Source organism: Pollicipes pollicipes, unplaced genomic scaffold (assembly GCF_011947565.3).
Source record: "Pollicipes pollicipes isolate AB1234 unplaced genomic scaffold, Ppol_2.1 Scaffold_4219;HRSCAF=4965_pilon_pilon_pilon, whole genome shotgun sequence".
NCBI lineage: Eukaryota > Metazoa > Arthropoda > Thecostraca > Pollicipedomorpha > Pollicipedidae > Pollicipes > Pollicipes pollicipes.
The window spans coordinates 31,992,676-32,013,160 of NW_023596448.1; the positions used below are offsets into that span (position 1 = coordinate 31,992,676).

The 20,485-nt window shown below is 51.9% G+C and overlaps 2 protein-coding genes and 1 long non-coding RNA gene across 3 annotated transcripts in view; 1 reads left to right on the top strand and 2 right to left on the bottom strand.

The window, feature by feature from the left end:
• LOC119095199 (uncharacterized) overlaps positions 1–1,124 on the top strand; it is an 8,417-nt gene extending 7,293 nt beyond the window's left edge. Inside the window, exon 4 of the mRNA XM_037218072.1 lies at positions 1,076–1,124. Within this exon, the coding sequence (XP_037073967.1) occupies positions 1,076–1,124 (49 nt within the window). The remainder of the gene's footprint in view (positions 1–1,075) is intronic.
• A 287-nt stretch (positions 1,125–1,411) lies between these two features.
• LOC119094876 (uncharacterized) lies at positions 1,412–2,982 on the bottom strand. The gene is made up of 4 exons (XR_005093834.1): positions 2,944–2,982; positions 2,699–2,749; positions 2,041–2,170; positions 1,412–1,470 (listed from the first exon to the last, which is right to left on the bottom strand). It is a non-coding gene; the product is annotated as an uncharacterized LOC119094876 (long non-coding RNA).
• A 6,483-nt stretch (positions 2,983–9,465) lies between these two features.
• LOC119095200 (reticulon-4 receptor) lies at positions 9,466–12,165 on the bottom strand. The gene is made up of 3 exons (XM_037218073.1): positions 12,154–12,165; positions 10,042–10,814; positions 9,466–9,625 (listed from the first exon to the last, which is right to left on the bottom strand). Exons 1-3 carry the CDS (start codon positions 12,163–12,165, stop codon positions 9,466–9,468), a joined length of 945 nt encoding a protein of 314 aa, XP_037073968.1.
• Positions 12,166–20,485: the final 8,320 nt, after the last annotated feature.

Below are 20,485 nucleotides of genomic sequence, written 5' to 3' on the forward strand. Positions count from 1 at the left end.
GAGGTGTCCAGGGTCGGGCTGGAGGTGTCCAGGGCGGGCTGGAGGTGTCCAGGGTCGGGCTGGAGGTGTCCAGGGTCGGGCTGGAGGTGTCCAGGGTCGGGCTGGAGGTGTCCAGGGTCGGGCTGGAGGTGTCCAGGGTCGGGCTGGAGGTGTCCAGGGTCGGGCTGGAGGTGTCCAGGGTCGGGCTGGAGGTGTCCAGGGTCGGGCTGGAGGTCCAGGGTCGGGCTGGAGGTGTCCAGGGTCGGGCTGGAGGTGTCCAGGGTCGGGCTGGAGGTGTCCAGGGTCGGGCTGGAGGTGTCCAGGTCGGGCTGGAGGTGTCCAGGGTCGGGCTGGAGGTGTCCAGGGTCGGGCTGGAGGTGTCCAGGGTCGGGCTGGAGATGTCCAGTCGGGCTGGAGGTGTCCAGGGTCGGGCTGGAGGTGTCCAGGGTCGGGCTGGAGGTGTCCAGGGTCGGGCTGGAGGTGTCCAGGGTCGGGCTGGAGGTGTCCAGGGTCGGCTGGAGGTGTCCAGGGTCGGGCTGGAGGTGTCCAGGGTCGGGCTGGAGGTGTCCAGGGTCGGGCTGGAGGTGTCCAGGTCGGGCTGGAGGTGTCCAGGGTCGGGCTGGAGGTGTCCAGGGTCGGGCTGGAGGTGTCCAGGGTCGGGCTGGAGGTGTCCAGGTCCAGGATCGGGCTGGAGGTGTCCAGGGTCAGGGCTGGAGGTGTCCAGGGTCGGGCTGGAGGTGTCCAGGATCAGGCAGCACTGCAGCGGCCACTGAACAGCTGCTGACGCGGCTCCACTGGGCGCCGGAACCGGAGCCCCGCAGGAGGTGCGGCGCAACGCGCTGCCGTTAGTTGGCAGGTGGGTGGTGAGCCGCTACCATACTCCGTGTAAACATCTAAGACCGGGAGACGCCGCAGAGCGCGGCTGGTGTCAACACGGGGAGAAGCGAGCCGGATAGAGACCATCAGCCGCAGTTTTCCCTGCCGTGACTCGACTGCATCCTGACTCCCGAGACCGCAGCAGCACCAGTCCCGAGCCCGTGGAGCCACTGTGCTCTGTGCATCGAGCTGGTCACCGGTAATGCTCGGCTCGTCGCAGGTTCCAGTCCAGTCCTCGCCGTCCCTTATTTTCTTCGGCGCGTACCTGACCCTCGAGGGCTGTGGTCGAAAACAAATCGCACCACACCCCTCGAGCATTTTCGGACACTGTCATTCCTGCATCCAACCATCTATGTGCATCAGAAGGATGGTAAACAATGCTTGAGAAACCGATACTGGACTCACTCACAGCAATGGCACTCAGTGACATGGGGTTGATCACCTTGTGCCCCATAAGCAGGGTCACAGGCACTGACCTCGCCATATTTGGCGGCGCGGGCAGCGGCACGCATCTCCTCGATGCGCTTTTGCCGGTATTCCAGCAGCCACGCGCTCGGTCCTCGTCGTCCTCCAGCTCGTCAAGTTCGTCCAGGTTCATCTCGCCCAGACTGCGGCCTATGAATATGCTGTCTGATCAGTATTTGGTAACAAGCAGCATGGCCCATGTCTGTGAAAAACTGCTCTATGCTGTCCTGGCACAACTACGACATGGTATTTGGTAATGAGCGGCATAGCCCATGTCTGTGAAAAACTGCTCTAAGCTGTTGTGACACAACTATGAATGGTATTTGGTAATGAGCAGCATAGCCCATGTCTGTGAAAAACTGCTCTAAGCTGTCGTGACACAACTATGCATGGTACTTGGTAACAAGCAGTATGATCCATGTCTATGATGACTGGTAACTAGCAGCATGGACCTGCTGAAGGCAAGATATTCTATTCTAAGGAAATGATGTCCAAGGTACCAATCACCCTTAACATGAAGTTTTGGATAACTGGCACAATATCAAAGATAAAATGTGGTACAACACCACTGGCAGCATGGCACAATAAACTTAATCATAGTCTGTTATATGCCATGCTTCTGCCCGCAAAATTTTAGCAGAATTGGCATATTTATGAAAACCAACATACAGGATCATCAGGATGAATCTATCAATACTAGCCTGAATGCAAGGGACTTACCATTGACTTTCTTGGAAACAGTGTCCTCTACCATCTGAACAATGTCTTGTTCTGTAATTTCTTTCTCTTTTGCTGGCAGAATGCCTTTTGCACGTAGCACATCGTTCCATTCTGTGTCTTCATTGGCGTTCTGGAAACGGTGACCGACAGCAGAAGTCAATTTTTCTAGCACTGATCAGGCTTTGGGACAGTATCAGCTTCTTGATATGCATACATAAGGTAATTTTGACTTTGTGCATGCTGGGTGGCACATGCATATATACATATATCCATGCAAGGATTTGTTCAAGATACATAAATGTGTTAAGTCCTGGCAACAACACAAGGGCATTGTAAAAATATGACAATAATAAAATGTAGATTCATTATTTCAGCCATGGTCAATACACATGCATAAGCAGCAAGCAAATTAGAAGTCACATTTGGACCTGACAAACAATCAAATGTCAGGTGACACAAGTTGTTGAACACAGTTCTTTCCATGCAATGAAATAGGTAGGATGTCAAAATAATGGCCTAAGTCATTCCCATCTCCACACCCTTCGGAAGTCCTTAACTATGTAGAAAAGTGATGCTTAGATGAGTCATCAAACCACGCAGTCATCAAACCATGTAGAGTACACATCATTCCAACGGTCTTCACCACATTGCTACCTACCTGCATTGTGCTTGGTTGATAACTACTCTTGACGTGAAAGGTCCAAGGGCTCTGAAATCAGCATCCTATTACTTATTCGGCGGGGCAAAGCGAGCTCAGCATAAATTACAGTCATCCAATTTAGCAAGCCGTCATTCTTCACACTGCACCGCATTTCCATGCAAAATGTGGTCAAAATGCCTCACAACAAACAACCTTTGAACGAAACAAGCAATAGCGCCAAACAGCACCAGGTCCATACTCACACACACAGGCCACCACAAATACGCCCATCAGACGTGACCACGCGAATGACGGTACCATACACTCCTTATTTAGTGTCCGAACATCGCGGTACCGTGTGAGTTCAGACTACTACTAGGACGGCCTCTAGCGGATAATGCTCAGCCTAATATATGATAGGTAGGCTATTTCCATATTCATCATGAAAAGTAAAAACCACGAGTTTTGGAAATATAATATTCAATAAATTTCCACATGACATATTTTAGAGAAATCTGCTTGAGATTCGAAACTCAACACGGATAGATGCGGTCTCAGATGCCAGCAACCGTTCCGTGTAGGTTATCCCTCACATTCGACGAAACAGTCCGAAACCAAGACGAAACCAACGCACTGATGAATGACTGACACCCAGGGAGGGTACAGTGTCAACCATGAAGTGCCAATCCTAGGTGTGGTAAATTTGTTTCGTCATCATATTCCTCGCCTGGATGGCTGTCGGAATTTGCTGTGGATTTTTCCCTGTATGCATTTGAGTTAGTTTGCGAACTACCCATCGTGGGTGTCAGTGGACCGTAGGCCATAACAGTCAGAAACGATTGCAACCGAAAGGGATTCGTAGGCCGTCTGTTTGAACCATGGTATGGGCAACATAACTTACATTAAAATCCTGAATGCTCGATTTGCAGCTTCTGAGTGACTGGGTGAAGTGCGTGGAATCAGTATGTGAGTTATGTGGTGCCTGTTTATGTGGTGAGTTTTGTGGTCTGGTTTAGTGTATGCACTGAATTATTAAGATGTCATAGTAGCTATCCACTCATCTTTCGGAAGGAACTTTGTCTTGTTTCAAATGAGTCAGTTAGGCATGTCATTGAAATTTAGTGTTTTACTTGATCCAATGATTGCAGGGTCAACCTTTTCAGTATGTAGGCATGCCCACTGGGCATGGGCCAGCTAGACATATTTCTATTCACCTCAACATCCCCATTCAGGTCTCAACTCTGAGTTAGGGGAAAATAGATTGCTAGCCATTATAACTTTAAAACTGAACAAGTGTATGCCCTGCTTGCATGATGCCTGTCTTACTCTTGCACAGTTGAAATTACTGGTTTGTATATTTCAAGAGTTTAAGCATTGATTATTGTTCCTTATTCAGTTGTGTAGGCCTCATGTTTGATATTTTCTAGGTTTTCAAAATCCAGGCCTCCTCCCTCAAATTGGTGGGCTTCTTACCTGTGCTTTCAAAAATCTACAGTTCTTGTCTCTCTGAAATCTTGTGATGTTTGCTAGGAGCATCTGTGATTGCATAATCGAGGCTTTTGATTTTGACCCAAACCAACCAGGACACATTAGTCTGCATCTGGTCCAAGTTTAAAGTGTAAATTGGTCCATGACAGCCTTGAGAAGAGACATAGGCATGTATAAGAGACATGTCTGTGGAGAATCATGCTGTGGTCCAGTGAAAACTGGTTCTGACTGTGCTGCAACAAAGGCTGCAATAGGTCACATTGATTTGTCACAGTTGATTTGCCTAGCATTGTCATCTTTCTCACACTCCAACTCAAACACATTGTGCGTCCACAATGTGATCTAGGAGCACAAATAATTCCCCCGCCAAGGCGTGACTTCGGCCCCACTGACAGAAGTTGCCACTGTCGCTAGGAGATGGCGCTGCTGCGTCGGCAGCTGTCACCGCTGATGGTGGCCGGCTTCCTCGTGTGCGTGGCGCTATGTCGCTGCTGGCCGACTGGAGTTCACCAGGCACATAAACGCGCGCCGGAAGGAGGACAAGTTGTGGAGTACACTGCTCAGGTCCGTAGCCAGCCGTCTGTGCTCCTGCAACTGTCGGGATGGAGACTTTTTCTCGCTCCGTGGCAGACGTTTCTTCTCGTGATCTGTCGTGGTCACTCATCCGTCCCTCTTATCCTCCACTTGCTTTGTCCTACATCCTCGCGACACCCCGATTGTCCGGGGCGGGCTGCATGCGTCAGCCACTGGTGGGCCGAGGGCTCCGTGGGAAGGGGATGCCCGATCGGGTATCCAGCGCGCATGCGCGGATTAAAGCTCGGCGGTTGGCCCCCTAGGCGCATGCAGGTCTGCCCCCCACCGTTAACCATTCTCATAGTTCCGTAGCCCTGAAATGATCATTTCTGGTTGAAAGGACTCTAATCCAAAAATGTCATAGTAGCATGCTCAAAATCTATTTCAAGACATGCGTTCAGCCACCATGTCCTTACACCCCGTGCCGGCAGTAAGGTCAATGCAAATATCTTCGTTTTTATTAAGCAGTTGTTCATCGTATTTGAGGATGGCTCATGTAAGTATGTAGCTTGCGAAACACGCACTATGTTTCTGCTGCTCGCGTTTTTTTCTCGTTGTGTTTCTCCAACTGCGTGCCGTAGAATGAAACAGGTTTCCCTGGGAGTGGAAAGGCTTTGGCTGGCGACGCCATTGGTTCCCTGGTGTCCTCCCCGCAGGTGAAGGAGGTGAATGCTATGATGGAGAACCTCGAGGCACGGTTTGAGATCATTAGCCATGAAATGCAGTCGCTGAGGAACAAACTCGGGAGCTGGCTGCGTTGATAAAGCTGCATCTCGACAGCATAGGGTGAGCACATATCATGGAGCAATAGGCGAGGCACGGGTGGGCGCACTGAATGGTGGCCAATTGCTCTGTCTGTATGCTGGGATGGGGTGGGATGGGATGTCTGTATGCTGGGATGGGGTGGGGATGGGATGTCTATATGCTGTCTGATACTGTGGAGTTTGCGGAAGGTGACCGGGACCTGAAAGGTCTACTCCGGTTGTTGAGGGTTCCTTAGTGCATGTTTGCTCGCGTGTCGCGGCAGTGCAGAGTCCTGACAGTGGGCCAATCTCGGCAGGTGCAAAGTCCTGACAGTGGGCCATCTCGGCAGTGCAGAGTCCTGACAGTGGGCCAATCTCGGCAGTGCAAGTCCTGACAGTGGGCCAATCTCGGCAGTGGCAAAAGTCCTGACAGTGGGCCAATCTCGGCAAGTGCAAAGTCCTGACAGTGGGCCAATCGTTTTGCGTCAAAGCGGCTCCTCCATACTCAACAGGTTTGGTTTCAGCATTAAGCATTAATGCCCATTATCCGTGTACACGCATCGTTATGAGTGCCAGGGCATACCTCCAAGCTGGTCGGGGTATGTCGTATTGCACATTGTTCAAATAATTTTGATGGGCCTCTCAAGCATGCCGTCCAAGACAAAAAGGCCTAAGAGCCATTAGTTAGCACGGTGCTTAAGCCTTTTGCCTTTGGACGGCAGAGCTGATCCCGGGGACCAATTGGGATGCGCACGCTCTTGTCGTGTTAGCGGAATAGCCTAATTTGTCGTAAAAAGGCTTGTTATGACGCGGGCACTCAATAAAAATCATATCATATGCTCGTCAAAAGATCAACTGAGGGGCCATGTCTCCCGTGCCTCCACTCCTTAAACACGAGCCCGTCGGCGCGCTCCAGAACTCCAATCAACAACCTTAAACACGGCCTGGTCGCTGGCCGCAATCTGTGTGGGTCTGCGCGCCTTCTGACCGCGCCGGTGCGCGCCTCCCTCAGCTGACGGCTGCGGACGCCTCTGGGCGTGTGGTGGCGGGCCGGGCCCCCGGCCGCCCGTGCTCGCACCGCCGATGGGCCGGCAGCGGCCTTCGCCGGGGTGAGCTGGCGATCTTCCGGCCTTGACTGGCGGCCAGCGCGCGTCACAGCCGCCTGGCGGTCGGCGCGAGGCGGCGCCGCCGTCGCCGCCGCCGCCGACGACGACGGCCGGTGTCGCACCCAGACGCGTCCGCGCGACACCGATGCACTTTGAGATGTAAGTCGCCCGAGACGTCAAGATCAGCGGCAGGTCGAGAGGCAGTGCCGGTCGGACGCCAAGCGGCCCGACCGCGCCGCTGGCGAATTCACCGCGGCGCAGGCGGCGCCGTGCTACGTTCTCGCGCCGGAAGGCGGCCGATCGGACCAATCAGCATGACGTCCGTTGATTGGTCGCGATCACCTCGCGTGACGTCAATCCGCCCGTGCGCAGCCGGTCCGCGATGTTCGCGCGCTCCCCCGCCTGGGACGCGCCGATGACCGGCAGTTCCATCCGGCCTCCTTCTGTCTCCCCCAACTCGCCGAACTTACACGAAGCTTCCGCGGCCGTGTGGCCGGTACCGGTTCTTTCCTGCGCGCTGCGGACGCCGAGCTGACGTCAGAAGTACGGCCGGCTGCTGGCCGCGCAGCTGCAGCCCGGCTGGCTGCTGCTGTGCAGGCTGCAGCCCGGCTGGCTGCTGCTGTGGCAGCTGCGGCACGGCTGGCTGCTGCCATGCAGCTGCAGCAAGGCTGGCTGCTGCTGTGCAGCTGTTCGGCCCTGTCCGCTGTTCTGAGGGGAGCGCATCGCCCGGTGGTGAGCCCGTCCCCGGCAACCGCTGGTCACGACCGGAGCGTCTCGCCGCCCGGTGTGCTGCGCCGCTGACCGCCCGTCTTTCGCTTCACGCCGTGCTGGGGGCCGAGCAGTCCTCGGGGACGCTTGCGTGCCGTCTGCGGCGCGTGAAAGACTGCAGAGAGGCTTCCCGTGCGCGTGCTTTCCGCTGGGAGGGGGGGGGGGGGGTGGGCTCCCTGCCCAGGGTGGAACCATTGCTCGTGTGGGGAGCAGGTGGCGGTGCGAAGTGAGGTTTGGTGTTCTCGCGTTGATGGCGTCGGTTGGTTACTGGTGTTCCAGCCCCAATGCGTGGTTCGTGTTCTTTGTTGACCAGCGAGGTTGCTGACTCGATCCGTGAGAAAGCCGTTTAGTAACCCATTGAAGTGGAAATATATTTGATGGTTGTTTATGACAGGGTTACAAGCAATAAAAGTAGTTACGCTTTGCCGTGCTGTATGCGAATCGCAACATGTGCATCGTGTTCCTGTCGATGATGTCACGCGTTGCTGTATCACGGCATACATCATGCTTCATCACTGAAGCATCGGGAATGGGAACATTGCGTTTCACGCCGTAGAGATCTGCGCTAACGGAAGGCAAACCGCCGGAGATATTTCACGAAAAGGTTTATTTGAAGCCACTTTCAACATGCTGGGGATGGACACGACCTTCAGCATATTTGTCCGCACGTTACGCATGCTGCCTGATGCCCCCCCCCCCCCCTTCCCGCACCGGTAGACTCGCGGATGAGTTCCGCTATGCTTTGTTGTGGGAGCATGCACTGCTGGCGTTTGATATATGGGAGGGTCAGGGCAGGCTGACACGCGACGCTGACAACAGTTTTGACAACATCCCACTCGGTACAGCAACGTAGGGGATTCTAATAAGATGCCTAATGCCTAAGAGACTCCTAATACCCAATAAGATAAATATAAATAAGGGGGGATTGATAACGGCAATAATAATAAACAAGGAGAGATACCTAATGCTGGCCAGTTAAGGTTAGGTCAGACGTCGGGGCTGGGTGACTGTGCACGCGCGCGAAACAGGTTCCGCCAGCCAACTGCCAGGTCTGAGCCCGCACAGGGGTCCTTCTGCGGAGTGTGCCAAGCAGTTTGACTGCTTATGCAAGCTCGATGTCCGGCGTCACTTCTGCAGCTGACTTTGAAAGGCAGCTAAGGCCTTCTGGAAGATGTGCAACCAAGCGGGACACATGAAAGAAGACCAGCTGAGAATCAGACGTCACTGGCGTCAGTACCTTCGAAGCCGTGCATCTTTAGACCGTTCCATGCCTCTGACATCAGACGTCACTTGCGTCAGAAGCGTGGAAGCCGTGCATCTTTAGACCGTCTCATGCCACTGACATCAGACGTCACTTGCGTCAGAAGTGTGGAAGTCGTGCATCTTTAGATCGTGTCAAGCCACTGCCAGTCTCATCAGTGAAGCGGGTTTTTGCTTGCCGGTGACGGCAGTTGCTGTGCATTACGAATTATGACATTTTCGGTGATAATTTGAATGACGTTGCCAAAGTGAACTCGACAGCCTTCCATTTTTGTTCTCAGGGGCGCAGATAAGAGGCGGGGGGGGGGGGGGGCAGAGGCCCTTAAGCCTACCCCGTCAGATTCAATCGGAGAAACTATTTTGATTCGAAATTCATAGACGCTGCTATCGGCAGTGAGATGTAAAAGCCACCAGCCGTGAGTGTTTAACACCAATAGCGTGTAGTAGAATGACCATTAAATCGTAAGACCCTGAAAAAATTATTTAAGGCGCCAGTGCAAACCAACATTGATAGGCCATTGATATTCTTAGTACAGTTGTCTGCAGCTATTAGCGTTTGCAGTTTTTTTAATCGTTTCACGGTGCGCATGTGCTGTCAACGGGGCTGTGACTCGTCCCGTAACAATGGCGCCCTCCCCCCCCCCCCCCACCCCACCCTCTCCCCGTCGCTAATCATGGTAGCTCTCCTTCGTCGCAACTTCTGTCAGCGGTCCTGTTTGCTATAATGATGACATATTGGGTTTGCAAATCGTTGGCTTTGACAATCATTCCCACTGCTTATATAGTGTTCATCACCGGTCTGTGAGCCGTTCCAGCCAGTCAGCCAAAGTATTCTCACCTGGAACTTTCATTTGGTGACCACGGCCACGACGACCGCGACCGCCACAGTCGAGACGACGATGCCTGCGACGAAGCCGGTGCTTGCGACGAAGCCGTCCTGGCAGCCGAACTCGGCGGCCGTCAAATTGGAGACGGGTCGGCCGACCGCCGCCCTCGGCTTCTCACACCTGCGGCAGTACGTCCGACCGGCCTTAGCGCGGGATCGACCGGAGATGGGTGTGCGGGTGCTCCCGGAATGTGTCAGAGCCCATCTCAGGCATGCCGGGATTTGGTCGAATTTCAACAGCTGCGAACACGGTGAGGAGAGGGGTGTACTATTCAGTGGCGGGAGCGGGGGGGGGGGGGGGAGGGACCTCAACTGGCTCCCCCCAAGTTGGGCTCCAGCTCCCCACCCAAATGTGCCTCCCCCTCCGCACAATCAGCCATACCCTCGTTAGTCGACTCATCCGACTCTAACCTTATCTTACATCCAAAGTGCCACGAATTCAAAATAGACTAACACAACAGCTGTCGGCTCATTGACCCCATAAACACACCTCCATCTAGTATTTTTGCGTGCTTCTCTCTTAACACTCGAACTTACACGAAGGACGGCGCATCCTCATGGGGCAAAGCGCCGCCAGCTGCCCAGGCCATGTCGCAATCACAGGTCCAGGGGTTCTGCTCGACGCCGACGAACTCCATGCGCCCCCAGGGCAGCATGTCGCGGCTGACGCCCGTCAGGTTATTCCCGGCCAGGTCCACGCTCACCAGCCGGGCCAGGTGCTCGCCCGAGATGGCGTCCCTGAACGCAGCCGGGTGCACCTCGGCCAGCGCGCCGCCGGACCCGCACCGCAGCTCCTCGAGCTGGTCCAGCCCGCTGAAGGCGTGCGCCTCCAGGCGGCGCAGCGAGCGCATCGAGCTGAGGTCCAGCCGCCTCAGACGCGGCACGAACATGAACAGCATGGGGTCGAGCTTCACCAGCGGGTTGTGACTCAGCAACAGCACGCGGATGTCGGTGTTGACGAACAGCGACGGGTCCAGCACGCGCAGCCGATTGAAGCTAAGGTCGAGCAGCGCGAGCTCGTATACACCCTGCAGCGCCTCCGGGTTCAGCCCCGTCAGCTGATTGTGGTCCAGCAGCAGCGTCTGTAGTACTGGCAGCCCAGCCAGCGCCCTAGACTCAACCGTCGCGACCAGATTGTGGGAGAGGTTCAGCATCGTTGCGGCCGTGTTCCACCGAAACTGGCCCCTCTTCACCTCCGTCAGCTTGTTTTCGCCGAACGTCACGGCCGAGAAGCCGCCGGGCAGCGTCAGGCCGACGGGCAGGTTGTCGAGGCCGCGTCCGGCGCAGTCGATGCTCCGAGGGCCTTGCCGCTGTTGACGAGTGCAGCTTGCACGTGGCGGCCAGCGGCGTCGCGTCCGTGCATATCGATGCGGACGTGCCGAACAGCGTGTCAAACATGCTGCTGTGGACACCCGCAGCCAGCAGCGAACAGACTGCAGCCAGGCAGCGTATCATCCCAGGTATCTGGAACTACGGACAGTGATAATAAGTGCAGCATTTGAGGCACATGAATGCGTCCGTATAACCATGACATCAAAAGGCGCAGATCGCAACAACGCATCAATTTTGCATTGCTCACTGCGACTCCCCTCACGTCGCAGTTCCTGGAGCTGGCCTGGCCCGCAGGGCGGACTGCAGCCCGCACCGGGAATACGGCCGGCACCCGAGAGAGGGGCGTGGGGACATCTGAACCGTAGCTCTTGGATACGTGATCATGTGGTGCACGCAGCAATAACCGCCTCATCCAGCTCAAGGCCACAGGCAAGGCTCGTGCTAGTTTCTCCAGCCTCGCCCAGCGCTTGCGTGAGTGGAATGAAGTATGCTGGAGAACGACAAAATGTCTTCTATCATTGCGTTCCTAATAACACGAAAAGTTGTTTTTGGACACAGACAGGTACAGAACGTCCAGAATGCGAACCTTCTCCAGTGTGATTTCTCGCCGATGTCGCCTATCAAAAATCATAATTTGAAGGATTGCATTCCTCCGGATGAACGTCCGCTGCAAAGATGTGTGTGATCCGTGGCCGGAGCATCGGGTCAGGGACTCCAGACTATACGATGATCTAACGACGACCGTCCTCAGGCGTGACGCGGTGTCACGCAGGCTCACGCTCAGACATCTTTGGCCATTCTTCTCACGAGAGACAGCCACTGGGCTGCCCTATTCACTGTCGTTCATAGCCTCGTTGACACATTATCTACGGCCGCGACCGCCGGGCCGCCGGCCGGGGACCACGCCGATAAGAAAGCTGGCGCCGGGGATCACGCCGATAAGAAAGCTGGCGCCGGGGACCACGCCGATAAGAAAGCTGGCGCCGGGGATCACGCCGATAAGATAGCTGGCGCCGGGGATCACGCCGATAAGAAAGCTGGCGCCGGGGATCACGCCGATAAGATGGCTGGCGCCGGGGATCACGCCGATAAGACAGCTGGCGCGCGATGCGTCATGGTGGGCGCTGGTAAAACATTCGCTGCTATGTTGCAGGCGTTTGAAGGTGAACGCTGGCATCACTCGCGTGTTTCAGACGTGGTTTGTTCGACGATTTGTTCGGGCTCATCAAGGTGGAATTTGCCTAGTTAACATTTCAAATGATTATGTTTTCGACAAATTATCCTTTCGAATGAGTTACATTTTGATAACAAGCGCACCGTAAAAAGCATGTTGTCAACACGCGCCCAGGTGGTCGGTTGGATGCCCTTTGCTCGGGTGGGGGGTCAATTTGAGATCTCGGGAACTAAGAGAGCTAAAGACAACAGACAGGGTGTTTCGGTCTGCACGTGAACTTACGTCAAAGTTTTAGGTTCCTAGGTGACTTTTGTTGGGCCTTCTTTGACCTCCGGGTCAAATGGGGTCCAACGAGATTAAACTCCAGGTTGGTTTCCAAAGCGTCACCAGAGCCTAGATGTCTGCTCTAAACAAAAGGTCACGTGCTCATTTTAAGACAGTAACCTTCTTTGGCCTTTTGAAGGTCATGGTAACCAGAGTCCAAGCAAAAGATCACATGCTCATTTAAAGTCAGTGACCTTCTTGGACCTTCTGATCGTCATGGTGATCAAAGTCATACAAGTTTGCTTTAAGTTTTGCATTTGAGAAGGCCACAAAGATTTTGCTGGGCAGTATGTTCCTAAAAAAGTGTTGACCTTGGTCATATTAGCTCAGTGACATATCCTGATCTCAGTTTTTGATACCAGACCATCAGCTATTCAGTTGTTTACAGCTATGCAATATTTCGCGTGGCTACGCCGCACCGTTCGGAAGCCATTCCGGAAAAACCTTGGCGGAGCGGGGGGCAATTTGATCCCCACCCGAGCGCGCATCAATATAAAGTTCGCCCAGTAGCCGCTGGTCTGTTAGCGTGGTGCTTTAACCGTTAAACGACAAAAAGACTTGGCGGCGAAGAGCATTCGCGTGCATTGCAATCAGCGAAGTGGGGGTGCCGGTAGTGCGGTCGTTCATCTGTGCGTCTGGGACACCAGAGGTGTGGGGGTCCATTTCCTGCGGTGCCCACCCTTCCTGTTAAGGTGACAGGTAGGCGACGCCATGTAGCCTCAGCTACCGAATGCGTCGTAACGCCCCAATGACCCACACATTCGGCAGTGAGGATGTTCGCACGAGGAAAGAAGCGAGGATGCGGGCTCATGGCCTCTGGCTTACCTTTCGGCCGTTAGCTGAGTTGTTGACTCGTCGGCATCGCGGGCCTCACTCAGCCAACCCCTAATGCTGTGTATACTTGTCTTGCACCTAGATAGATAGTAATCCTGCTGATAGCACCAACGGCAGAGCCAGGCGTTCCTTAACCCTCGCCCCGATAGCGCGCGTCGATGCTCCCGCAGGGCTTTTTATGAATACATCTCCGGAATGTCACGAAATCGCGCCCATTTTGCGATAGCCTTTGGGGCATTTGTTGCGCGTGTTTTAAACCACGAACATGTCCCTAGAATTTCTGGTTTCGGTGCAGCGGTGGTGTTGAAGAGCACTGCCTGGTAATCTATGGCCGGCGCAGGCAACGGGCGGCAACCGCGAACACCCGCGCAACGCGCGCGGTGGGCCGACTTTGTTACATTAATGGAGCCCATTAATTAATGCATCATAAATTTAAGATTAAAACAGATAACAAGTTAATATAGTCAAAGCTGGACAAGGAACGCGCCCGTTGTGCTTTGATATCGCTACACGGCATGGTCTCGTATGTATAGTATGTAGGCTGTAAAGCTGACGAGTACCATTTTGTGGGAATTTGACGTTTGACCTGGCATAATGGGGCCAATAATAAATCGAGCAACACAAAACATGTTAACAACCACGAAATCCTGTTACGACCTATTCACTGGTATTTTCTGCCAAGCTCTACTTTTATTATATTTTAAACAGCAGTGGAGGGGATCACATCGACGCTCCCTATCAGTCCGCGTTGTAAAGAACGGTGGATCAGGGTGAGGGCTAAGAAGGGGAGGGGGGAATGCTAGGGATATGTTTTGCAGTTTCAAAACACGCACAACAAATGCCCCCAAAGGCTATTGCAAAATGGGCGCGATTTCACGACATTCCGGAGATGTATTCACAAAAATATAACGGTGAGTGCACATCAAGCTGACTTTTAGCCCTATGTTGCCAGCATATGTCAGGTCGCCGAGCTTTGACTTCGGTCTCTAATGCATGCGAGGTGAACTTTTGGGAAACGGGCTTCCGCAACGCCTCGTTCTTTTCATACTATGTGCATCCGGTCTAGCCCAGCAGCTCTGAAGAAACATTAGTTATCGATAAAAATAGATGGCTGAGAAAACAGGGTTCAAAACATAGATAACTAAAACACATGCTTGAAATAGGTATAAAAATCCCGGTTTAGCAGCAAGGAGATGATGGACAATCAAATTCAAGGTAAAAACAAAAACCAATGTTTCTTAGCGTCGCATTGCTCCCGGACGGAAGCATTTGAGCAAAAGCTCGGAGTCAGGAAATGAATCTGGCTGATGAGCGGCTCGGTGCAATAATGTGTTTGTGCAGCGTAGTGCTGCAATAAAACTCACATCATGCGGTTTGTATTCTCAGCAAACACGTGGCACGAAATCCTCTACAGCAATGGTTTGTGCAAACATAAAAAACAACAGACAGACATGACGGTAAAAAAACGGGAAACCGAACTGTGAGCTCAGGATTTACAGTCCGTTAAATAAACTACTGTTACAACCTTTCCGGCAGTGTCATTTACCATGTAACCACCCGACTGGAACAATCACAAATTTAACAACCCTAACCTAACCCAAGAAAATACCCTGCAAGCTTGCAATCGATCACCTTCACTGAAAAAGCAGAAAGCGTTAAACGCATGTACACACCATATACTGCTGCGATAAGTACATCAGCAGGTAGTCTCATTTTAATAGAATTCTTGTGAAAAAATCCTAAGCAGTTTTTGCTAGTAAGTTTGTATCTGCTTTCAATCATTTTTTCCTCGTAACAGCGTTATGTTGCGCACAATTAAGCATATGTTGTTTTTTGAAGCGTATTTAAGTATCGAATAGGTTCTATATTTTACTTCTTCGCATAAGTGACAATTTTTAAACGCCGAAATTTTTGCCCTTATCATAGCTGCTTCTTAACAGGATTTTGAAACATCCACTGATGCTCCGCGCTGAGACGCCTCACTTGCTACGCGATAACTCGGCGACTGGTAAGTTAAGGAATTTCAATAAGGTTTTTATTTGCTCTCCACTTAGTCTGTTCTTTGATTTCTAATACAAATCACCTTGTAACAAACACCCTGCCTCGTTGAGATCTTTCATTCTTTTGCTGAGCGAACAGCTCGGACTGTTGGAAATATTCGATGCCGTGTGCCATGTTATCCATATGGTAATGACATCCGGCAGAATACCGCATAGAAAAACTATATACCCATGTGTCATCTTGAAAAATACGCCTCCAAAAAAATACTGGATCGAAAATGGATGTGGCCTAGAACGGACACGAGCAACCGATGTAACTTAGAGAGAAAATTTCCTGTGTTATAGTTCATAGCTCCAGCTATAGGTTATACCGAATTAATTTTACTTGTTATGGTTCTGCAACATTAACCACATTAATCACCTCGCGGTGCCCATACCAAGGCATATAACTTCGAATCTCAATCACCACCGTTACTGCGCAACATTTTCCTCTAATATATGTAAGTTTCGCGACACCAGACCACTTAAAAGTGCCATTGCCATTTTTAAGTGAAGCGAGGGGATCTTTCGTCTGTATTTCAGTATAGTCTGTAACCTATACAGTTGCAGCATAATCGCCTGTAACCTATGATATATCGCCCGCCATCAGGATACACTTGATCCATTAGTTTTAGGCAGGTAAGGTTGGATCAGGTTAGGCAGAGGAGGTTAGGTTAAGTGTTGTAGACTTGCCTACACGCAATACTTGCGCTGGACAATGGCAGAAGACCGGCATACAGCTTCGTATTGTGGCATTCCTTCCACATAAACCCATGGAGAATGTTCGGGATGAACCTCATGTCGTCAGGTTGTTTCCTAATAAGATATTTTGCTCGGCTGAAGTACGCTTCTACATGGTTCGTGTGCATACCGTCGTCTACTGCAAATATCCATGAGTGATGCACCGTGTGATAGATGCAGCCCAGGCTTGCCAACGAGCTGGAGCTGCGATGTTCACCGATGTGTTCTGTGCCGCCCCAAGCCTTAGTTTTTCACTGGTATCATTACCGTCACTGCTCTGTGTTGAATGAACTCGAGGACTCTAATTTTGATATCTGCTTCGAAAATGCCCAAGATCCAATGCGCCGCCCTTGCAACCGGTCGGATGCCGTGACCTTTGTGCCCTGCTAGAGCGGTTTCGCCAACGATCATTGGTTTTCCGGGTGTTCCCAAATTCGGCATGCCTTGGCCGTGAGGACATCCTTCGACACGACGTTCCACAAAAAAAACTGAAGCCAATCTCCCACAGTCGGTTCACTTAAGCGGGGCTGCTATCAACAGCTTTGTGTTAGGATTTACCCCAATCGCAACGAATGCAAACGCCATTTCCAGGCTCACGAACGGGTTGAGGTATGAGTTTGTGAACAGCCTTCCTTTACTTTGGGAATGAGTATGTCCTGTTTTGTCCCGGATGGTGGGGACTACTTTGGGGAAGGGGGGACCACTAACATTGGCTGCTGGTTTTCAGCATCTCCTACTGTTAGAAGTTATCAGCGGCAGTTATCAGTATCATGTGATATGAGCATTAATTTTGTGCTCTAATCTGGAAGTTCTTGAAGTAAAATGACAGCCAATATTGGCGTCCCATTTTAGTATCCTACGCCACACACACACATTAATTTGATAGTCTCAGGGTCTTTATATACGTTCTGGACTCAAGCGCAAAATACGTCTTACCTTAGATTCTAAAACTGGAAGCCCAAACTGGAGCAGTATATGAACATAAATGTTCTCATACTGGAAGTTGAGACACAGAAATGCGTCTGTATAGTAAATGCGTCTGTATGATGTCATAAATGCGGCCTTTGGGACACACAAATGCGTCTGTATAACCGCGATATAAGGCGCCGCGCCCATCTCGCACCATCTCCGCATTGCTCCGTCACGACTACGTCACGTGACAGCTTCTGGAGCTGGCCTAGCCCGCAGGGCAGACCGCAGCCCGCCCCGGGAATACGGCCGGCACTCGAGAGGGGGGCATCTGACCCGGAGCTTCTGGACACGTGGCCATGTGGCGCCCACTGTAACAACCTCTTCGTCCAGCCCAAGACTTCAAGCAATGAGTGTCTAGTTTTTCCAGCCTCGGACAGCGTCTGCGCGAGTGGAGCAAAAATGTTTGAAAAAACGATTTTTTTAGTACGTTTTTCATCACTGCGGTCTTAGCTACGCAAAAAGCTTTTCACATGACCTCAGGTACAGACCATCCAGAAGGTGAGCCCGCTCCAGCGTGGTTTCCCGTCGGTGCCCCCTGGGTTATTCCACTGCAAGGAGTCGTAGGATATCACGGCACCCCTTCAAATTTAATGACGACACGCCGGTGGGGCAATCATAAGGCCAAGCACAATGCTGCAAGTTTTAAATCATACGACGTACGGATAACAACTAGGAGCAGATGAAAATAATGCAATGAGCCACGAGCCCCGTTCTTTTAACTTTTCTATCGAAAAAAAGTTTGCGGAGCATAATAATTGGGAAAAGGGCATGAGAAAACTAATGCCTATGTTTTTGTTTGAAACATTGGTCAATATAACATTCAAGGGATGGTAGGTGCATATAGTGATTTAGTTCGGGCCTTTGACCTCCTTTTCTAGAAAAACATGCTGCCTTCGATTTTTTTAAACCGATATGGCAATTGACGACCAACTTGTCGTTCAGACTAAAACAAAGCAGGTTCCAGGGATATCTTCTAAATCGGGTTGCAGAGCAGTTGCCAGCATGTTGCGACAGTCACAAAATCACCGACAGCTTTCAAGAGAACAACGAGGCAGATTTTCTCCTTAAAGCGTGGATTAGAAAATGGAAACAAATCGCATATGGCTAGCTGGAAAAAGCAGTCATCAGCCGTTTCAAATCATAACGCATGGACGTCAACGAGTGAGCATGCCTGAGACACAAAATCCATGGACACGAGCTCTGGATCAGCGACAGGATCAAGCTCAGCCACGAAAGTGCGAGCCTGGATCGCGAGACCATGATCTCGCGATTCCTGGTTGATCCACGACACCCGATTCTCGCGACGTTATTCTGATGTGTATCTTGGAACAAAGACACGTGACGTCTGCTGCCGGAGATGTCTGCAGCCCTGCACACCCGCCAGATACTATCAGCGTGTGTTGATCGGGCACGGTGATGATGGGAGCATATGTGCGCAGTTCTTTGTGCATGTTAAGCTCTCAGGTGAGGGCCACCGCGCCGCGCCAGCCGTTGCCGCGAAACATCACATTGCACCAGTTGGCCACATCAATGCGTCGTGGTTCGGATTTATGAACGCTTGCTCCGCCCGCCACACAGTATGGGTGCGCGAGCCCGGAACAGGCTGCGTAGAGTTAACCACAGAGCAATCCCAGCACAGCTCACCAAGATGGGAAATATACGCCCAGTGCACAGGTATATTATGTATTGCATCAATCAAACAGTTTTCGATTTTAGCAAGTTATTGTCTATCCAGCCAGCACGTCCAACTGGGACCTATGTGGGTCCCGATGGACAGCCGTATGGGGCCCATCTGGGCTGCCCACTTCGGTCCCATGTGGCCATGTTATGGGGAACTACCTGGGTTCCATATACGCAGCCTGCCTGGGGCCCACGTGGGGCCTCACTGTGACCGCCATTGGGCCCACCTTGGCTGCCTGGTTGGGACCTATTGTTGGGCATGTTCAACTGGGACCCACATGGGTTGTCCAGCTGGGACCCATGTAACCAGCCAAGGTGAGACCCATACAACTAGCCCAGATGGGACCCATATAACCACCCCAGATGGACCCCAGTTGGACTTCGCCAATCTCCCCCCCCCCCCCTTTCAAAGTCCATCGGAGTGATGGACCGCCGTATTTCCAGGCAAACAGCTTCATACAATTAATAATAAGCCAGGTCAAAGTTTATTCAACATATATTTATCCCAAATTGCCTGTGAAACAGCAGCGTTGCACAAAACGTACACTTTCCTGTAATCATGTCCGATGCGACAGTGACTAAACCATTCAGCAGATACTATGCGTTGCCGTTGCTGTTGTTGTTGGCGCGTTGTTTCCTGCCGTCGTCGCAGTCTTTCCCGCCAAAACCATTTTCCTGGCATCTACTCTGTTTCGCTGCGGCCGAAACCGTTGCGCGCTGTGTTCGCAGGCTGACCTCCGAAAATGTGGATATTTACTAGCTCAGATCAGCTACGCGTTCTGAGCGCGGACGACAATTCATGTGCACAGTTTTTTGCACTGAAAGAACTGATTTTATGTAAATTCGTCTACCGAGGTTCACAATGAGGCAACTACGTCAAGTAGCAATGCAGAAATAATAATTGAAAGATATCTCAGCGGCTGCTGGATGCGACACAACTTGATGTCGGGACCCGTTTGGGAGACATATCTGCAGCAATTGTTCTTGATTTTGCCAGAACTGATGGCAACGGTTCGTCTCGCCGGGACATGGCGGAGGTGAGCTGTTGAGCATGCAAATCTCTGCATCCACATGGACGCTTTTAGAGTACTTGCATGGAAAACTTTACCGCCAGGTTGCTAACATGGAACACTTGCACGAAAGCCGACACAGTTGTGTCTTCCTGTGTCACGATAACAACCGCATCAGACTGTTGATGGTGCCATTTCTGAGGGTAATCGAGCAAGACGTGCATATTTTATGGGAAAGAAGTGGGGTGTCACATTTTGTTTTGGCAGCGCAAAGACATGAGCTGAACAAAATTCCCATTTTCGCGCCTTCGATGCGTCCAAATCAATAGACGACCTGTCGAGCTTCTCTATGCAGAAGGTAATAGAGAGGCTATGATTGGCGATAGCTGGCTATGGATAAAGCCAGCTCTGGATAAATCACTAAAATTTTGACGTACAGGGTCAGGAAATAGAAAAGTAATAGCTGACCACGCTTTTGCGTCGTTCTTACCCGTGTCCTGGAAGCAAGTCCTTACACAGAGCACTTAAGTCTTTCCAGTCGTTTTAAAAAGCAGCAGCATATGGCGGGCGCATCGTTTAGTAAATCCTGAGTGAGACGCTTGCAGTGTGCACAAATGCCGTAACACATAATCTTGCGACGAAGGTGACGAGCTACCAAATCCCAACAGCCAGAGCTACCAAATCCCAGTGGGGTACAACAGCCGTGACGTGATATCCGTGGCGTAGAGCTGCAGCCATCAGCCAGCCAATAAACACCGGATGGCTCAGCCAATGAACACTCAAGGTGAGCGTCATGACCGCGACCTCAGCCGGCGTAGCTGGAGATACAGCTGACCCTTGACGCACATACACAGAGTGCGCGCATTGAACACGGC

Bases quoted from the DNA above. Each gene is read 5' to 3' on its own strand.
- LOC119095200 (XM_037218073.1), bottom strand. The intron at 9,626-10,041 runs GTAAGTTCGAGT...GTACTGCCGCAG, and splicing joins GAGGATGCGCCGTCCTTCGT to GTGTGAGAAGCCGAGGGCGG.